Here is an 18732-nt window from a genome sequence, read left to right as displayed (position 1 = left end):
CGTATGGTCTGAGCACTGACAGGCTGACCCCCCACCTTTTCAATCTCTGCAGCAATGCTGACAGCACTCCTGCGCCTATCTTTCAAAGACAGCAGTTGGATGTGACGCTGAGCACGTGCACTCAGCTTCTTTGGACGACCAACTCGAGGTCTGTTCTGAGTGGACCCTGCTCTTTTAAAACGCTGGATGATCTTGGCCACTGTGCTGCAGCCCAGTTTCAGGGTGTTGGCAATCTTCTTGTAGCCTTGGCCATCTTCATGTAGCGCAACAATTCGTCTTTTAGGATCCTCAGAGAGTTCTTTGCCATGAGGTGCCATGTTGGAACTTTCAGTGACCAGTATGAGAGAGTGTGAGAGCTGTACTACTAAATTGAACACACCTGCTCCCTATGCACACCTGAGACCTAGTAACACTAACAAATCACATGACATTTTGGAGGGAAAATGACAAGCAGTGCTCAATTTGGACATTTAGGGGTGTAGTCTCTTAGGGGTGTACTCACTTTTGTTGCCGGTGGTTTAGACATTAATGGCTGTATATTGAGTTATTTTGAGGGAAGAATAAATTTACACTGTTATATAAGCTGCACACAGACTACTTTTCATTGTGTCAAAGTGTCATTTTGTCAGTGTTGTCCCATGAAAAGATATACTTAAATATCTGCAGAAATGTGAGGGGTGTACTCACTTTTGTGATACACTGTACATACACCTCACATTGATACTGATCTTCCTATAGGGGACAAATGCAGGAAAAAGAGCGAACACATACCTGGCTGTTGTTACGTGCATCAAAATCTCCCAACCCAAGTGCCCTCTGTTGGCTCAGTTTCCTCTGACTCTCCCCCAGCAGGAAACATACCAGCCATTTATATGCTGCCAAAGGCACTAGAGAAATAAATATAGAAATATGACGTTGATATAAAATAACATATGATGTAAAATGATTTGCAGGGGAGAAAGCGATGTTCAAACAGTAAGTAATTATATAGTGATTTTAATAATAATAAGTTCAGACTTATTTTTCTTAGGTCAGACTTATTTGGGTGTATGACTTATAATAATAATGCTAATATTGTACAACTGATTTTTTTCTAACAACATGATGCAGAAGAGTGATTTAAGTCACTAAAAGACGAAAACCACACCAAGTAAATGGGCTAGGACTAATGTGCTGGGATTAATAATACTGGCCACGTTGTAAACAGGCAGTGAGACTGCAGCTGCATTGAATTTTTTACTAATAGATATTTGGCATGAACATCTATAAGCCAGTTATTTGAAGCTATGAAAACATATTGTGCTGCATTTTGTCTGAATCTATTTAAAGCTTAGCAATATGGCTACAAAATAAAAATAAAGAAAGAAAAGTCATAGAGGAACAACTGAAAAGTCATAGGGAAAATTCTATGGTAAACCAGTTCATAAATATTTGTCTTTGTTTCATTGTAACCACATGGTGAATATAATAAACACACACAACGCTTAAGGAAACAAATGCAAATCACACTCTAAACAGAATGCCATTCTTTAGCTAGTGCACAACTAAACAGGCTACACTCTGAGTGGCTTAAACCCCATATGAAAGAGATCAACATGTGTGCACTAGAAAGGAAGTTGGCAAGTTTGGTTTTAACATTTGGAAGAAAATAAGACCCTTGGGTGTGCCCTTGTGGCTCCATGCAGCCTCCCAGCACTTGCCAGATCCTTTTAACATTGTTGATCCTTTTAACATTGTTGTCACCCATCAGCTAGATTGGGTTTGAAGTCCTAGGCAAAGCTTCTAGCAGCATTGCCTTTACCAGTAACTTCTAAGCTTTAATCTATTTAACTAAAGGACAGTTATATCATGGAAATTTTAGTTGTTGTTTTTCTGTGACTAGTACAAATACATTTCTTTGTCCAAATATTTTTAACTAAATGTGTTACATTTACACAAGAAAATGTAACAAAATCTTTAAAACTAAATGAGTCAAACTATATAAATCCTATTTCCAGAAAAGTTGGGACATTTTGTAAAATGCAGCAAAAACAAAAAAACATGAGTTATTTCTCTTGGTCTTTATTTAACTGACAAAAGTGCAAAGAAATGATGCAATGTTTTTAACAACCAGCATCATTGTATTTTGCAAAAATAAATAAAATAAAAATGTCACCCCTGCCATACTCAAAAAAAAGTTGAAACAGGGTAAAATAAGAGAAACATTTGTGAAATATTCAAGTTAATTTGTCTGAAACATAACAGTAAGCGGGTGAATTGGTAACTGGTGAGAGTATTATGATTGGGTATATTCACCATAAGCTCTGTCTTTACAAGCAAAGGTGAGTTGCAGCTCATCACTTTGTGCCAAGTTCATAAGAGAATTTTCAATCAGTTCAAAAAGAACATTTTGAATGCAATATACTGTATATGCAAATAATTTAGGTCTTTATCCATTTACCATAAATAACTATAAAAAAATCATTGCCACAGCAGGATATTCCGCTAACACACCAGCGCTGAGATTCTGAACACCCATGTCGACTACCGGTCGGCTGGCCGGGTGGAAAAAGAACGGACTGGGTGGGGTCTTCAAGCGCTGTGCAAGGTTAGCAGACCAATGCACCTGTGCAGAAGTGGAGGAGCCTCATGTGCTAATCCACCGAAGCACAGGTAAAAAAGAAGGGGTTAAGGGACTGCGCAAGCGACAGTGGAAACATGCACATGGTCAGGTGAGTTCATATTTTAGTTTTGTCATGGTATGTGGTGCTCCAGTGGTTTTGGCATAGGTGACTTCTATACAGTATGTTTAGTTGGTTTACTGTTGTTTGGTATATTTACACCCTATGTAGCACTTATGATGTGGTTTGGGACAGAAAATCCCTTGAGTGTTCTGCCTGTTATCATGATGTAATCCTGTAAGAGAACATGGCTTTCCCTGCAAGGCTAGGTCTTTAATCTAATAATGTTACTTTTATGGTACCAAATTTTTACTAGGGTAACAAAGACACAACTAAAAAGTATACAGATACAGTTACCAAGTAAAAATTCCCCCTTGGTTCACGTGATGTGCGGTGTGTCAGTGCATAACAAACAGCAAGTTTTTCTCCACCCATCCAGCTAAAGCTTTCGCCTCTGACCCTGGTCACCAAGCAACAGCCAGCCGAACCCAGAGTCGTGGAATGAAGTCAGTAAAACAGTGCAGATGTGCAGCAGATGCGTAACAAAGGCCTCAGCTCAGCATGAGAAACTCCAGCAGAGCTGTGCAGTGTTATTACGGTAAAACGGATCCACACATGCAACACGACACCGGGTGTGTTTATAAAAGGTTTTGTCTGAGCAAATTTTCTTGGAATGTTTAAAAGGCAGTAGCTTTGTCCACCCCCACCCAGTTTATTACAAGCCAAAAGTCTTCTGGCTAAATACCTTAGCATCTTACTGTGGCAAAAAAAAAGGTTAAAGGACAGAGTTTAAACTTTCCTAGGAAAAACATTGTGCTGGAAAGTCATTATGCATTATACCTGCAGAATCCATGCACTGCTCCACCGAGGACGCTGTAAACCTGCTTTCCAGAATTGTTTTCCAGTCTTCCAGGAAGTTCACTGTCCCCAGAGGAGACTCAATCCTGCCTTTACCTAAAGGTAAAAATAAGTGAGTGAAACACTGAAACAAAGTAGAAAGAGACTTCCAAGTGGATCATGCTAAAAAATGTTGTGACAGTGATGTGCACTAACATGGATGGTAAAATAAATATATAAAAGGGACCCAACCAATAACATTTGGCTATTTCTAACAGTTGTAAATAAACAAGCCCTTTCCCTCCGCCCTGCCTGTTTGTTACCAGCTGAAGCATTGGTAACATCTAACATAGATACACTATATGGAAAACAGTAATAGGACACCCCTTCAAATTACTAAATATATGTGTTTCAGCCACAACAATTTATTATAAAAAAGAAATTACAGTGAGGAAAATAAGTATTTGATCCCCTGCTGATTTTGTATTTTTACCCCCTTACAAAGACTTGAACAGTCTATAATTTTAATGGAAGGTTTATTTTAACAGAGAGAGACAGAATATCAACAAAAAATCCAGAAAAAAAACATTAAATAAAAGTTATTAATTAATTTGTATTTAATTAAGGGAAATAAGTATTTGATCCCCTACCAACCAGCAAGAATTCTCACCCCCACAGACCGGTTATGTGCCCATGAGGCACACAAATTAGTCCTGTCCCTGTATAAAAGACTCCTGTCACAGAATCAGTTTCTTCCGTTCAAATCTCTCGACCACCATGGGCAAGACCAAAGAGCTATCAAAGGACGTCAGGGACAAGATTGTAGACCTGCACAAGGCTGGAATGGGTTACAAGACCATCAGCAAGAAGTTTGGTGAGAAAGAGACCACTGTTGGCACGATAATTCGAAAATGGAAGAAATACAAGATCACAATCACCCTCACTCTGGAGCTCCATGCAAGATCTCACCTGGTGGGGTAGGAATGATTCTGAGAAAGGTGAGGTCAGCCCAGAATTACACAGGAGGAGCTTGTCAATGATCTTAAGGGAGCTGGGAGCAGAGAAATGCTGGATATGACCCCAAGAACACCATCTCCACCGGGCATTTCTTTGCCTCCAAACACGGCGAGTGGAGTTGATGCCAAAGAACTCAATTTTGGTCTCATCTGACCATATCACATTCTCCCAAGCTTTCTCTGAATCATTCAGGTGTTCATTGGGAAACTTCAGACGGGCCTGTACATGAGCCTTCTTGAGCAAAGGGACTTTGCGGGCACTGCAGGATCTCAATCCATTATGGCGAAGTGTGTTACTAATGGTTTTCTTGGTGACTGTGCTCCCAGCTCCCTTGAGATCATTGACAAGCTCCTCCTGTGTAATTCTGGACTAACCTCACCTTTCTCAGAATCATTCTTACCCCACCAGGTGAGATCTAGCATGGAGCTCCAGAGTGAGGGTGATTGACTGTGATCTTGTATTTCTTCCATTTTCGAATGATCGCACCAACAGTGGTCTCCTTCTCACCAAACTTCTTGCTGATGGTCTTGTAGCCCATTCCAGCATTGTGCAGGTCTACAATCCTGTCCCTGACGTCCTTTGATAGCTCTTTGGTCTTGCCCATTGTGGTCGAGAGATTTGAACGGAAGAAACTGATTCTGTGACAGGAGTCTTTTATACAGGGACAGGACTAATTTGTGTGCCTTTTGTGCACATAACCGGTCTGTGGGGGTCAGAATTCTTGCTGATTGGTAGGGGATCAAATACTTATTTCCCTTAATTAAATAAAAATTAATGTATAACTTTTATTTAATGTTTTTTTTCTGGATTTTTTGTTGATATTCTGTCTCTCTCTGTTAAAATAAACCTTCCATAAAAATTATAGACTGTTCAAGTCTTTGTAAGGGGGTAAACTTACAAAATCAGCAGGGGATCAAATACTTATTTTCCCCACTGTATATGCTTTCAACTTTGCAGCAGCAGTTTAGGGCAGGCCATTTCCTTTTCCTGCATGACTGTGCCCCTGTGCACTGTAAAGACATGAAGAAAAACTTGGTTTAAAAAAACCTCCAGTGCCCTGACCTCAGCCCGACTGACCAGTTTTGGACTGATCCATATAGTGTAGTTTAGTAATAATTTTTGGCTCTGCTACACAGTCAAATAAATGGACATTTACATTTTGGGCATTTAGCAGACGCTCTTATCCAGAGGGGTTTACATATATAATTAAGTAAGTGCTGTGTTCTACCACAGCTTTTTCCGATTCAGGGTTGCAGTGGGTACAATTCACTGGGCGAAATTCAGAAAACACCCCAGACAGGTCGACAGACCATCACAGGGCAAACACACGCACACAAACACATTTACACCTGGGGCAATTTAGTATCTCCATTTACATGTATCTCCTGGCTACATGTCTTTGGACTGTGGGAGATAACCGGAGCACCCAAAGAAAACCACACAGACTCCGGAAAAACATGCAAACTCCTCACAGAAAGGACCTGGACCGCTCCACCTTGGAATTGATCCCAGGACCTGCTTGTTATGAGGCGACAGTGCTACACACTGAATCACCGTGCCGCCCATTAACTCGCTTTCTAGTCAACAAAAGTTACACAGCATGTTATTACCGAATACAAAACTCCTGCTCAGCTAGCCAGATACCTTATGACTGACTAACCAGAGCTGTGGTTTCTCGGCATGGTAAATCGGGGGGTCCAGATGAATCATGTTTAGTTCTATTCCCAACAATACATTTCACAACATTTAGCTGGCCTATTTCTTTGTGTAAATATTTCTTCTCCTGAACATTTTAGGTAGACATTCTTAGGCTATTGCACAGTGTAAAATAGGCTAAAAAAAATTTTATAAGAAAGAGAGTAAAATTTCCAACAGTGCTTTTTTTTGGTCAACTTTAACACTGCTGTTTGTTTGTTCGTTTATTAGGATTTTAACGTCATGTGTTACACTTTTGGTTACATTCATGACAGGAAAGGGTTGTTACTCGTTACACAATGTTAATCAGTTCACAAGGTTATATCAAACACAGTCATGGACAATTGTGTATCTCCAATTCACCTCACTTGCATGTCTTTGGACTGTGGGAGGAAACCGGAGCTCCCAGAGTAAACCCAAGCAGACACGGTGAGAACATGCAAACTCCACACAGAAAGGACATGGACCGCCCCACCTGGGGATCAAACCCAGGACCTTCTTGCTGTGAGGCGACAGTTACACTTACCCACCGTGCCGCCATTAACACTGCTGCTTTGCTACAAAAAAGCAAAGGGATAAACATTACTGCTTCTTTCGTAAAGTGTTTTTTTATCTTTAAATAGCAAGTTATTTGTGTTGAGGCTGAGGAGTGCTTGCTTCATGAGTGTACATGGTTTATCTTTATTTATACTACAAAACACTATTATGATATTCATTGCAGGAATCTGTGTTTTATGCTAGTCTTATTGGTCTAATATTATATATATCTTTATATTATTAAGGAATTCAATGATTATTTCTGTATTATCTTGAGTAAGAGTTTCTTTTAATGTATTGTGCATATAGTTTTTCTCTTTAATGGTTGTGCTTTGGGCATTCGTTCAGCATGTTTTATGGTGATGGGTATATGACATACAAGTGTGGGGTCTTCTCCTAGTACTTCTCCAAGTGTTGGTGTGTCAATTTGGAATGGCCTATTCAACATCTAGTTTAGATAACTTGGTCTGTACGTTTTTAACTGTGTGATATTTTTAAGCAGCATCATCACTGGTCTTAGTTCCCATGAGAGGATCCTCACTGCAATTTATGCCTTGATTTATTTAATTACAACAAGTAAAAAAATCAAGTCCAATACAATGGTACGCATCGCAGAATAGAATACTGCGACCTAACGTTAGTGTTTAGTAAACAGCATTAATGGAATTCTTTATTTATTTACACAACAGTCAGCAAATGACTCTGTGTTTACCCAAAATCCATCTGACACTTTTTATTAAAGCTTGTTATGTTAGCTAGTCTCAAAATGTGCTCAGCAGACTGTCTTACTTGCCTCATTAAAAAAATTAACACATATGTCTGTCCACCCATCATCAAAAAACAGTTTTCTGTTTTCTTTCATACCACTGGAATAAGCCCTTTACCATCTCCCACTTTCACTACTTTATCTTCAGAGTGTAAACAATCTCTTGGAGTCGCTGTTTTGTGCATAAAGTAATTAAAATAAGGGTGGAAATTATGCAGTTCTACTGGTAAGTCTATTCATTTTTCATTTTCATCAACCACTTTACCCTGGTTAGGATCAGGACGGGCCTGGGAAACACTGGACGTAAGGCAGGAATACCCTCAACAGGGTACCAATCTATCACAAGGCTTCAGCCACACCCCCTTTAGACACAGTCAATCATGTCTGTGTAGACCCCAGGCCAGCCGACAGCACGACTGAAAATGGTGGGCTAGCATAACAGACCGCTGCACCACCCAAACATCCTAAATATATCCATTCATATGAAATGATTAACATAAGAAAATCTCAACATTGTGCAAGACATGAAAACTGCACCACAAGCCTTTCTAGAGAAGACAGAAGACATACCCTGCTGCTTGTGCTGGAGCAAGCTGAGCAGATAATTGCTGGTCTGTTGCAACAGGACGTTGTTGTCTCCCTCATATGTGCAGTTTGGGTCATTGTCATCACGGATGTCTCCAAGTCGGTTCACTATAAACAGACCACAAAAAGCACAGAAAAAGATAATCCTCTTATAAAAAATCTAAAAGTAATAGTAATACAAGGGGCAGTTGTAGCCTAGCAGTTAAGGTACTGGACTAGTAATCAGAAGGTTGTTGGTTCAAGCCTCACCACTGCCAAGTTGCTGCTGTTGGGCCCTTGAGCAAGACCCTTAACCCTTAATTGATCAGACCGTGTACAGTTACAGTATTGTAAGTCACTATGGATAAAGGTGTCTGCTAAATGCCGAAAATGTAAATGTAAAATAAAAAATACACGAAGCTACACTACATAACTAAAGTATGTGGACAGCTTTCCTGTATGTGAGTTTCAGAAGTCAGTGTATACATTTATGTAGCAGTCAAATACAAACACTGACAATAAAAGACTTGTTAAAGATACTGCCAACTTTGTGACTAACAGCCTCCACTGGGAAAAGCTGTTTAAAAAGAGTTTGAAGTGGGTTTGTGGGAATATGTGCCCATTTAGTCAAAAGAACATCTGGGGATTAAGCACTGTTGTTGGACAAAAAGGCCTGGCTTGCAATGGATGTCCATTGCTTGTGTTCAGCATGGTTGGTGCAGGCCCCTGTAATTTCTCCACACCAAACCGGTAATACTAGCCTTTGTAGACCAGGGGTAAAATTATGCTAGAGCAGGGGAGGGTCTGAAATCAATTTTAAATTATGTGTTAGCAATAAATGTGGCTGAAACAAGCTAAACTTCATTGGGAGAGGTATCCACAACATTATGGCTATATAGTACAATATAAAGTGCCCCTTTCCAACAAGTTAATCAGTTTTCCCCTCTGCTAGAGCCAGTACTTGATTGTACACACACAAGAGCTGTATGCCAAGTGGCCACACTACAAGCTGCTAAATGGAAAAAATAAATCATCTTTGAGGCTAGACATTAGTGACTTAGGGTCTGTTTCGGTTCACAGATGGAGATGCTAGCTGGCCCATTGGTTTGAATGGCCTGAGGCTAACTGTGTAAGCTTAGAAATCTGTAATCACTGCATTCTCTGTCCAAGTAGTGTGTCCAAATATTATCCCTTACAAGTCAATGTCTTATTAGAATCCTCTCTACCTAGGCAGCTGCCTAGGCAGGCAGTAGGCAGCAAGGCAGCTCACTAGGTTTTCAAACAGACCCTTAATGTTGTGCATTGTGAAAGCAGCTCAAGTGTCTTTTGTGGCATGCTAGGATGGATACTTACTTGCCAGGTATCCATGTCCTCCACAGGCTTCTCGACATTCCTGAATTCCTCGCTGAGCCGTCCACGAACCCAGAGGCTTGCTGGAGCATGACATGGCATGGATTTCTCTACCCAGTTCAGACTTGATGGCGACATTGCATGTGAGTACATTGCAATGGACAGTATTTGACATGAGAATACATGAGTGCATTAAATGTAGGTACAGGTAAACTGAAACAGTTCTGTACCTGTCTGTCACTGCTGTCCTTCATCATCAGGCCGATTTGAAACTCCACAAAGTTAGTGTAGAAGGATTTGGAGAACAGTTCCAGTGCATAAACTGCTGCCAAGTACGGAATAAGACGCCATTGCTGTAATAGAGAACACACAGGCTCTTTTTTCTTTTGTTTCCTCTCTTGTTTTAGAAAGCTGTTTAAATTCTTTATGGGCCCTGTCTAGGAAAATATTTTGCACCCAAAAAGGCATGGAATTTTACTTTTTTTTTTCATATTTAAAAAAACAATCAGCTAGGTCAGACAAACAATTACAAGTCAATTCTTTGTACTTTTGATAGTAAAATAAAGCTTCATGTCAATTAACAAATCACAGATTCTTGTTTTCATTACTGTTTACAAAATGTTCCAACTAAATAACAAAGGCATCGAACACCCATATAACCAAATAAAAAAAGATTAACTGGCCCATAAACATAATAACCTGTTGCCACCTTCAGCAGCAACTACTGGAACTAAACACTTTTAATAAGTTAATATTAATCTTTTACATGATTGGAGAAATTTTAGACCAGTGTTGCAGAACTGCTTCAAAGACACACTGCTAGGTTTCCAAGCACCATGCATCTATAATGGCTTCAAAAGAAAAAACTCACTAAGGATGTCAAATATGTTTGTTAAACTGGTTCATTATTTAAGCAAGAAAGCAAATATTTTTTAAAAATGAAGGAATGCATGTTGGACACCTTTGTCCCTCAATACATAAAAATTATCTAGTGCGACAAAAGGTTGTAAAAGAAACATTCAAACTGTGGCAATTACTTTTACCACCCCTGTATCTTAGTGTTTTTAAAGTATGTTAGTATTATTTTAAAGTCTGGATGGACTTGGGAGCAGGTTAGTTTTCATACCTGTAGCTGATACTCCAGTACTGGGATCTCTTCATCATCTTTAGGCCCAAACTGACGACGTGTGGCTGAGAAACGCACTGCGATCGTTATGGCCAGCTTGAGATTGACCACAGACATTCTTGTTATGGACACTCTTCCCCCAGACAGAGCACCCAGAGAGGCCCCAAAACGCTTATTAGGGTCCTGAGATGGACAGAGAGGAAACAGCTCATTGAGACATGCATACAAATTCAAACAAACACTCGACTATTAGTCATGCGTTATTTATGTTGCAGGGTCTGTTTGCAGTGTTCTTTACAGATTTCCAACTTTAATTACTGCAATCTGTTACTTCAAAATAAAAATAAAAACATATGGGGTAGGGGGTTCATGCATATCTAGCATAAATATGTAATACAGCTTCTGTCATATGATTAACAGAAATCACTTTTCTTACACCATATGTAAAATGAGCATGACAGTGAGTGATTTCAAAACATAATAAAGAGGAACAGATGTTAAATGTTCCTTTGTTAGTGTGTAGAACACTTTACATATTGTGGTTTTAACATTGTGGTTTTAATACTCTGGACCTTTGGAGTACGTAGTAGTGTTACACTGACTTTAAAAGGAGTCACGTAGCGTCCGTCAGATGTCACATCTCCTGTTTTGTTGAGCATATTTTCCCGAGGAATCCTGACATTCTGAAATACTGCAAAACTAGCACAAAAAAATAAAAACAAAATAAAGCTACAAACACAAACATCAGAGTACTGAACATTTTCTTATACACATTGCCACCTAGCTGTTTTATAGTTAAACACAAGCAAGCTTCAGGTATTCCCAAGTTCAATTCGAAGCTCAAATGGTCAATGTTTTATTAAATTTCTGAATATCTGATTAAACTGACCTTTAAAACAAAGTAATAAAACCAGGAGCATCATAGAAAAGTCACTAACAAGCACTCAGAGTCTGGTGGTTTGTTTACATTCAGAGCTCCAAACTCCACAACAGTTATTACAACCAAAAACATGTCAGACTTACAGTATAATACTATAATAGTTCACATTGATACCAGTGAAGGTCAAATTTGAATTAAAATGTAGACACATTTAACACTGACATTTTGTAAAGCCACCTGAAAGTACTCTTCTTGCAAAAAACCATACTTTTAAAGCTTTATTAAAGCTTTTGACAACAGACAATATGCTAACTCAAAAACGTAATCCCATCACTGGCTCTGCTACTTAAAAAAATGACTTCCTGAATCCTGAATTTTCTCCTTACTGCTGATAGACATTTTAAATCTAATGTTTATCCATCACGTCTATAGCATGTGCAATTCAATCCATTTTAACATGCTTAACATATTTTACTGTTTCTGTATAACAATGAAAAATCGCCACTACTAAATAACTTATGACAGAAGACAAAGGGCCAGTATTTAAGCACGTAATATCTGTCTTAATACTATACACAACTACTGTTTAATGGAATTATTCATATTCCACAAACGTGACAGAATTTAACGTGGTTTAGAATTCTAGAGCCACCTTACCCATTATCCAGTCCATTTTGGCCCAGTTTTTTTCCCATGTCTCCAACCATCACCCCAGGCATTGCCAGTAAAGTCTTGGGATCCCGAACCTGCAATATTATTGCAACAACTACTTCATCATCTAAATGACTTTTTAAAACCATTACTGTGTACAGAAATATACAAAGTGATTATTAATGTTAGGTTTTTGTGGTTGCAAACATTGAACAATGATGTCCTTTTTAGAGAACAATGGCTGCTTTCCAAGCTGAACTCAGTAGTACCATACAATTTAGTATTGTACAATGCTCAAATTAGTGGAATACTTAAATCACACATCGGCTCTTGATAAATTAAAAAGTTAATCTTTACTAATATAAGTTGTAATTTGTGTAATTTGTTGAGGATAAAATGATGTAACAGTCTGTCAATAGAAACCAAAATCAACAACTGAAGTCTAGATTTAAAATCACACCAAAAGTTTGAAGTTAAAATTTAATCACGGCAACTCATAATGTGAACTAGTAATGTGTATTGCCCCCATGTGCCTATAACATCTGGGTAGGCTAGTGATGAGATAGCAGATTGTTTTAACTCCCAGACCTAGATCAGGGCATCACTGAGCTTGTAGACAGACTGTAGTGCTACATGGTGGCGTCAGATGCATAACGTGCCAGAGGTTCTTAATTTGATTCAGATCTGGAGAACATGAGTGCCAATCAATGTGTTTGTCATCCAGGAACTGCCTACACATTAGGCCAGGTATTTTTCTGTAGCAGTTGAAATACAGATTTTGGTACATTTTCTGGGATTGTTTTTTCTTTAAATTCATTAAGAACCTTTCACTCAAATTTTGCATATTACTGACAAAGTAATCTATGTATGTATTAGTAATGTTCATATAAACAGACTGCTCACATTACTTCATCCAGTTACATTACAATTGTGAAAGGCAAATAAAAAGGCTACACAGTACAACTTCGTATACTATAGACTGTAGAATGGCTTGAAAAGATCTAAATACCTGAACAACAAAAGAATGCAGACCATGACAGACTCCATCAGGTGTGTACAGCTGGGCAAACACTACAGCATGGGTGGCAGTTTTCCCCAGGTTTCCCACCCAGAATTTTGCTGCCTCAAAATCGGGGGTATTTATTATAAATTCCTATTTCATTAACAGAGACATAAAGAAGGTGTGACAAAAAAACAAAAAAAGACAGACATAGAAAGAGAAGAGTAAAGAGAGGAAAAGACAATGTGTGAATATTTTTGTTTATCAAAAATAATTGATCACTTATAATTTTGATGAACTTGCTGTTGTTATTGTGTCTACACATTAGATTTTAAATTAGAGATTCATCATTGTTCATTTATTTTCATTAAGCACTTTATCCTAGTCTAGGCTGTATTAGTTCCACAGCCTAGGCAAAAAGCACTCTGAACAGGGTGCCAATCCATTACTCACTTAAAACTTGGGACAATTAAACTTAGCCAATGCACCTACTGTTTCTGAGGGGTAACCAGAGTACCAGAGTACCTGGAAGAAACCCACTCAGATATTGGAAATCATAACAAATTCTTTATAAACAGTGACTGCAGGTGACATTCAAACACAACCCCATGACCTGTGTCTGTGACACTACTTGCTGAGACACAGTGCTGTCTGGAAGTAGTTATACAGAAATAAACTGGATGGGTGTCAAAAAATAAAGCGGTTAAAATGATTACATAGGTCAAGGTTAAAAAGAGCAATGAAGAAGTTCTTTAGATAGCATTCTAGAACTGATAACAGTTCATCCCTAAACCAATAGTAATCAGATTATTGCTCTCACTGTAGGGCACTGAAACCATTAATTAGCATATGCTTTATACTTTGCTGTCATTGAATGGCGTTATGATAAAAGTGTACCTGGCTGCTGCGGTCATACGTTGCAGTTGTTCTCATGAGTCTTGTGTTGCTGCCATGACTCAGTTCTGTCAGCGCAAAGCAGCCGAATATCTAAACACAATGAAAAATGTTACCTTAAATTTGTAGACATTTTTGCTCCTCATACTCTTACTTATCTTTTAGGAATTAAAAGCATTTTGTAATAATGGTCTTATCAGAGTTTAAAAACAGAATGAATAAATGACATCTTTTATATGTAGCACATTGACTGCAAGTTGTTTGGGAAGACAAGAGTGCTTATAAATTCCTAGAAGGGCAAAATATTTTCTGAAAAAGACAGAGCAGTTTCAGCTTTAGCAGAAATCAAGATAATCAAGATAATAAGATAATAAACAAGACTTTCACATTTAAACTTGAATGACCTTTGGGTTCCCTACAAGAGAATCTGTGCAACACTAGACATGTGCATTAATTAGCAGTAAACTTGAAAATAAATTCACATAAAGGAAAAATCTACTCTGGAAAGCCAAGAAAGAGATAAAAAGAGGTTGTTTAAGAGGTTATTTGGAGTTACTAAATGCTGTTTACGTGACTACAGTTAGGACAAAAGGCACATTTGATTTGTACTCTGAACCTGATAAACTTTAAACCCAAACAGGTCCTGACGCAGTGCTGCATTAACTTGTTAACATTGCTGCATGAACTTCAGCCAAACCACAGAAAATCACTTTTACCCTCATGTCTTCAACACCCTCCACAAAGTTGTTGTGCCTCTGGGATCCAGAATTAGCCATTGTGCCTGCAAACATCTGATACAAAAAAAAAATCAGTTATGTCATTATTTTATTTCTCATGAAGAAATACCTGATGGGTGAAACATTTAGATCTATACAGTGTGTGCTATGATCAAAGCATGCAAATCAGTCCCTAAGCATATGACCTATGTAAAAGTTGTACAGAGTTGCTGTATTTGTATTTATAAAACTTACAGTAAACATTAAAAAAATCTCAAATTTGTGAAAGTTGTTTGGATAAAGAAGTAACTTGTCTGAACAATCACATAAAAAAACACTTCATTAAGATATCAAGACCGCCATGACATACATGTACCACCCAAGCGTATGTAAACTTTAGATTTTAGTTGTACCTGATGGAATCATAAGGGGGCTACTTGGTAATATGCTAATAAGAACAATATGTTCATTTTAGTAATTGTTTGTTAGTTTGTTTATTAGGATATTATTATTTTTATTTTATTTTTTTTACCCCTTTTTCTCCCCTTTTAGCACATCCAATTGTTCAATTAGCATCGTGCTTCCTCTCTGTCTATGCCGAACCCTGCCCTGACGGAGGTGATTGAAGCTAACCCGTATCCCCTCTGAAACACGAGCAGCAGCCAGATGCATCTTTGCCACCCACACATTGACGAGTTTGGCGCCACCTAGCGTTGCATGCGGAGAGACACACCCTAAGGGCACCCTCTCCCATCTCTGTGTAAGCGCCTCCAATCAGCCGGCAGAAAACGCAATCGCATTCTGACAGAGAGAGACCCACATCCGGTTCTTTGTCCCACCCCCCACATGAGCAACCGGCCAGTCGTTGCTCATATAGCCACTCAGCTTCGAACCGGTAAAGCAAGGCTGGATTCGATACCACGCTTCTCAGAATCCAGCCCTGGTTGCAGCGCGTTTCTTTTTACCGCTGCGCCACCTGAGCGGCGTTTATTAGGATTTTAACGTCATGTTTTACTCTTTGGTTACATTCATGACAGGAACGGTAGTTACTCATTACACAAGGTTCATCAGTTCACAAGGTTACATCAAAAACAGTCATGGACAATTTAGTGTCTCCAATTCACCTCACTTGCATGTCTTTGGACTGTGGGAGGAAACCGGGGCACCCGGAGGAAACCCATGCGGACACGGGGAGAACATGCAAACTCCACACAGAAAGGACCCGGGCCGCCCCATCTGGGGATCAAACCCAGGACCTTCTTGCTGTGAGGCGACAGTGCTACTCACTTAGCCACCGTGCCGCATTTTAGTAATTGTAGTAACATGTATGTACATTTAGGTACTTTAAACAGCAGTTTTAAGTAGTATGTTTTATTTCTATAATTGTCATTAGGAGAAGATTATAGACATTGTTTTTAAATACTGTCCTACTTACCATTTTGTTAAGGAAGAACTTGGCCCCCAGAGACCAGTCATACATGCCCAGGCAGTCATTGAGGATAGTCACCTTGAATGGATTCTGCATAATCTCGTCCCGTGTCAGAAAATCATACCTAAACAGCTGTTTACAGCGCTGAAACGTGATATCTCTTTTCATCTCCACCGAAACATCCTCACCTGGCTGCCTGGCAAAAAGTGGGTCGTTCTCTAACGTGTGGAAAATGTATTGCTGCTCGAGGAGTTGGAGACATAATAGAGATAAAGAGAAAATAGTAAAACATGCTATACAGATTGGTAAAGTTGTCAAATGCAGACGCTGAACTATAATTTTGCTGCCACTCTTTGTGACCATTTAGAGGAAAAGGTTATTGCAAATCAGTACATTGTTATTCAAACTGATCAATAAATCAATGGTCTCTTGCAATGCCACTAGTCCCCAGCATATGCTATAGCCTGGCAGTCATATCTTAACACAAGAGAAGCTAGTGTAAATTTTAGGCCAATGTTTTAGACAGGCCTTTTTACCACCACCATTAAAACACCAATTAAAGGACAAATGAATAATGTTCACCCCAGACTACAACTTTACACTATGCCAAGAACCCATGTTTACTGAAGCTGTTACTGTGGAGTCAAAGAACTCTTAAAAGACATTTGAAGAAATAAAACACCATCACACACAGTAAACATTCATGAAATTCATGTATAGAAGAAAAACAGTATAAACCCATCATGTTACCTTGAAAGCAATTATTTCCTCTCCCTCCATGAACCTCAACATTTCCTTCCAGTTGAAGGATGACTTTTTTCTGTAATCATCTAAGGGACCTTTAGGAAGCTCTGTGATGTCTTTGTCCATCTTCTCTGACATTCCAGGCAAATTTTTGTGGTACTCTTAAACATAAAAAATAATCTTAAGTGGCATATACACACCAAACAACATATAAATCCTACTACTATAATTAATACTAATCTTTACTATGAAGAAAAACACATTGAATTGTTTCTTTAATTCTTTAAAGAAAAAACGAATTAAGGATAATATTTCACTAACTTAGCAGGCGTCTGTGTAGGAACCGACTCTGCTGCTGACTGTCTACCACCACTTCCCGGTAGGGGTGAGAATCTATCCTTATGAGTCGATTCTTTAAGTTCAGAATTGATCATTAGGAGTCGAACCCAATGCTTTGTGTTATAAAAGGTACTAACATTTTAACATTTATCGAATTTCCGAGACCATGAAAACTTTACAGAACTTTACAAATTAAAAAGGGGCTTTTATATGTTTTGCTTCAAGAGTCGAGAAATTTGTGTGGAATCGACTTCTCTAAATGAGTCCAAAGGTTCCCAACACGTATGACCTATATGCAAAGTCATGACTTCTAAGCGCAATATTAATGTAAAGTTAGTAGCTATCTAGCAGTGTTGGGCAAGCTGTCTTTAAAATATATTTAGTTCATATAATAATAATGACTTTTTATAATAATAATAATTTTTACATTTTTAATGTAGAGTCAACTCTCTTGATTCTACCCACCTGCTTGAGATAAGCCAATGTCTGTTTAACCAGACTATCAAAAGTTGTATTTAATATATACAAATATACAAAGACCCTAAAATAGCATTTTCTCTGCTACGATAAAAAGGACATTATCAAAACTGGATATCACATTGTTTGACACTACGTTAGTGTGAACAGGTTAGGTTGGAACTGTCATTTACATTAATTCTAAAAGCACTTGAAGGTATCATAACCACACGTACATACAGTGTATGCAATACAGCAATGTAGTCATTCTTTGTATAATTGAATACTCAGAGTTCACAGTTATCAACCAAACCATATTAGTGTACTGTTTACCATGTAATACTTGTTAAACAAATGTCTACTCATGTACGTGCAGTTATTCAAGTTTGTATAACTGTACTGTATTTGCAGTATGCAGCTACTCATCAAACACAATTCAACCTCGCTTTAATAAGACTTCAATTAATATTTTCAGTGGTGATCAAAGCATTCACAATATTTTATGTACCATGTCAACAGCGTTATGTTTAGACTACAGAAATAAGATTTCATTGCACCACTCACCAGTCTGTACAGTACTGTAGTAAAGCCTAAATCTTCTTCTGTAGGAGATCTGACAGTTGGGTTCACAGTAATGCTTTCATACCGCCACCAACTGGATGTTAGTGAGAAATTATACTGATAAGATTCTACATGGCTTAAACATGGTTTTCTGGGTGGTAGTGGAAGGAAAATAATAGCCAAAGGAAAGTCATTTACGAACCCTCTTACTGAGACCTACTGGATGTGTTTGTACCCAGATTTCCAGGACCATGTTGCTGCACGTCTCCCACTCTACCAGCTGAAACACCTGTCAAATCTCAGGTTGTGTCACTTATCTGAAAAACACATTTCACCAGGATGCACTATGGGAAGAAGGCAAGCTGGCGGAGGCAGTGTGATGCTTTGGGCAATGTTCTGCTGGGAAACCTTGGGTCCTGCCATCCATGTGGATGTTACTTTGATACATACCACCTACCTAAGCATTGTTGCAGACCATGTTCACCCTTTCATGGCAACGGTATTCTCTGA

General features: G+C 38.6%; 1 protein-coding gene across 1 annotated transcript in view; it reads right to left on the bottom strand.

Moving 5' to 3' along the window:
• The window catches only part of acox3 (acyl-CoA oxidase 3, pristanoyl), a 30420-nt gene extending 12169 nt beyond the window's left edge, over positions 1-18251 (bottom strand). Inside the window, exons 1-14 of the mRNA XM_062994214.1 lie at positions 18226-18251; positions 16873-17027; positions 16129-16362; positions 14694-14768; positions 13981-14070; positions 13093-13236; positions 12090-12178; positions 11155-11251; positions 10553-10735; positions 9657-9779; positions 9430-9550; positions 8083-8205; positions 3501-3614; positions 772-887 (exon numbers count right to left, since the gene is read on the bottom strand). Of these exons, the coding sequence (XP_062850284.1) occupies positions 772-887; positions 3501-3614; positions 8083-8205; positions 9430-9550; positions 9657-9779; positions 10553-10735; positions 11155-11251; positions 12090-12178; positions 13093-13236; positions 13981-14070; positions 14694-14768; positions 16129-16362; positions 16873-17004 (1641 nt within the window). The 5' untranslated portion in view covers positions 17005-17027; positions 18226-18251. The remainder of the gene's footprint in view (positions 1-771; positions 888-3500; positions 3615-8082; positions 8206-9429; positions 9551-9656; positions 9780-10552; positions 10736-11154; positions 11252-12089; positions 12179-13092; positions 13237-13980; positions 14071-14693; positions 14769-16128; positions 16363-16872; positions 17028-18225) is intronic.
• Positions 18252-18732: the final 481 nt, after the last annotated feature.

The sequence above is a fragment of the Trichomycterus rosablanca genome, chromosome 4, assembly GCF_030014385.1.
Source record: "Trichomycterus rosablanca isolate fTriRos1 chromosome 4, fTriRos1.hap1, whole genome shotgun sequence".
In the NCBI taxonomy this organism is placed as follows: Eukaryota; Metazoa; Chordata; class Actinopteri; order Siluriformes; family Trichomycteridae; genus Trichomycterus; species Trichomycterus rosablanca.
The sequence above is the reverse complement of the archived record's forward strand: the minus strand, read 5'-3'. Positions and strand labels throughout refer to the sequence as shown.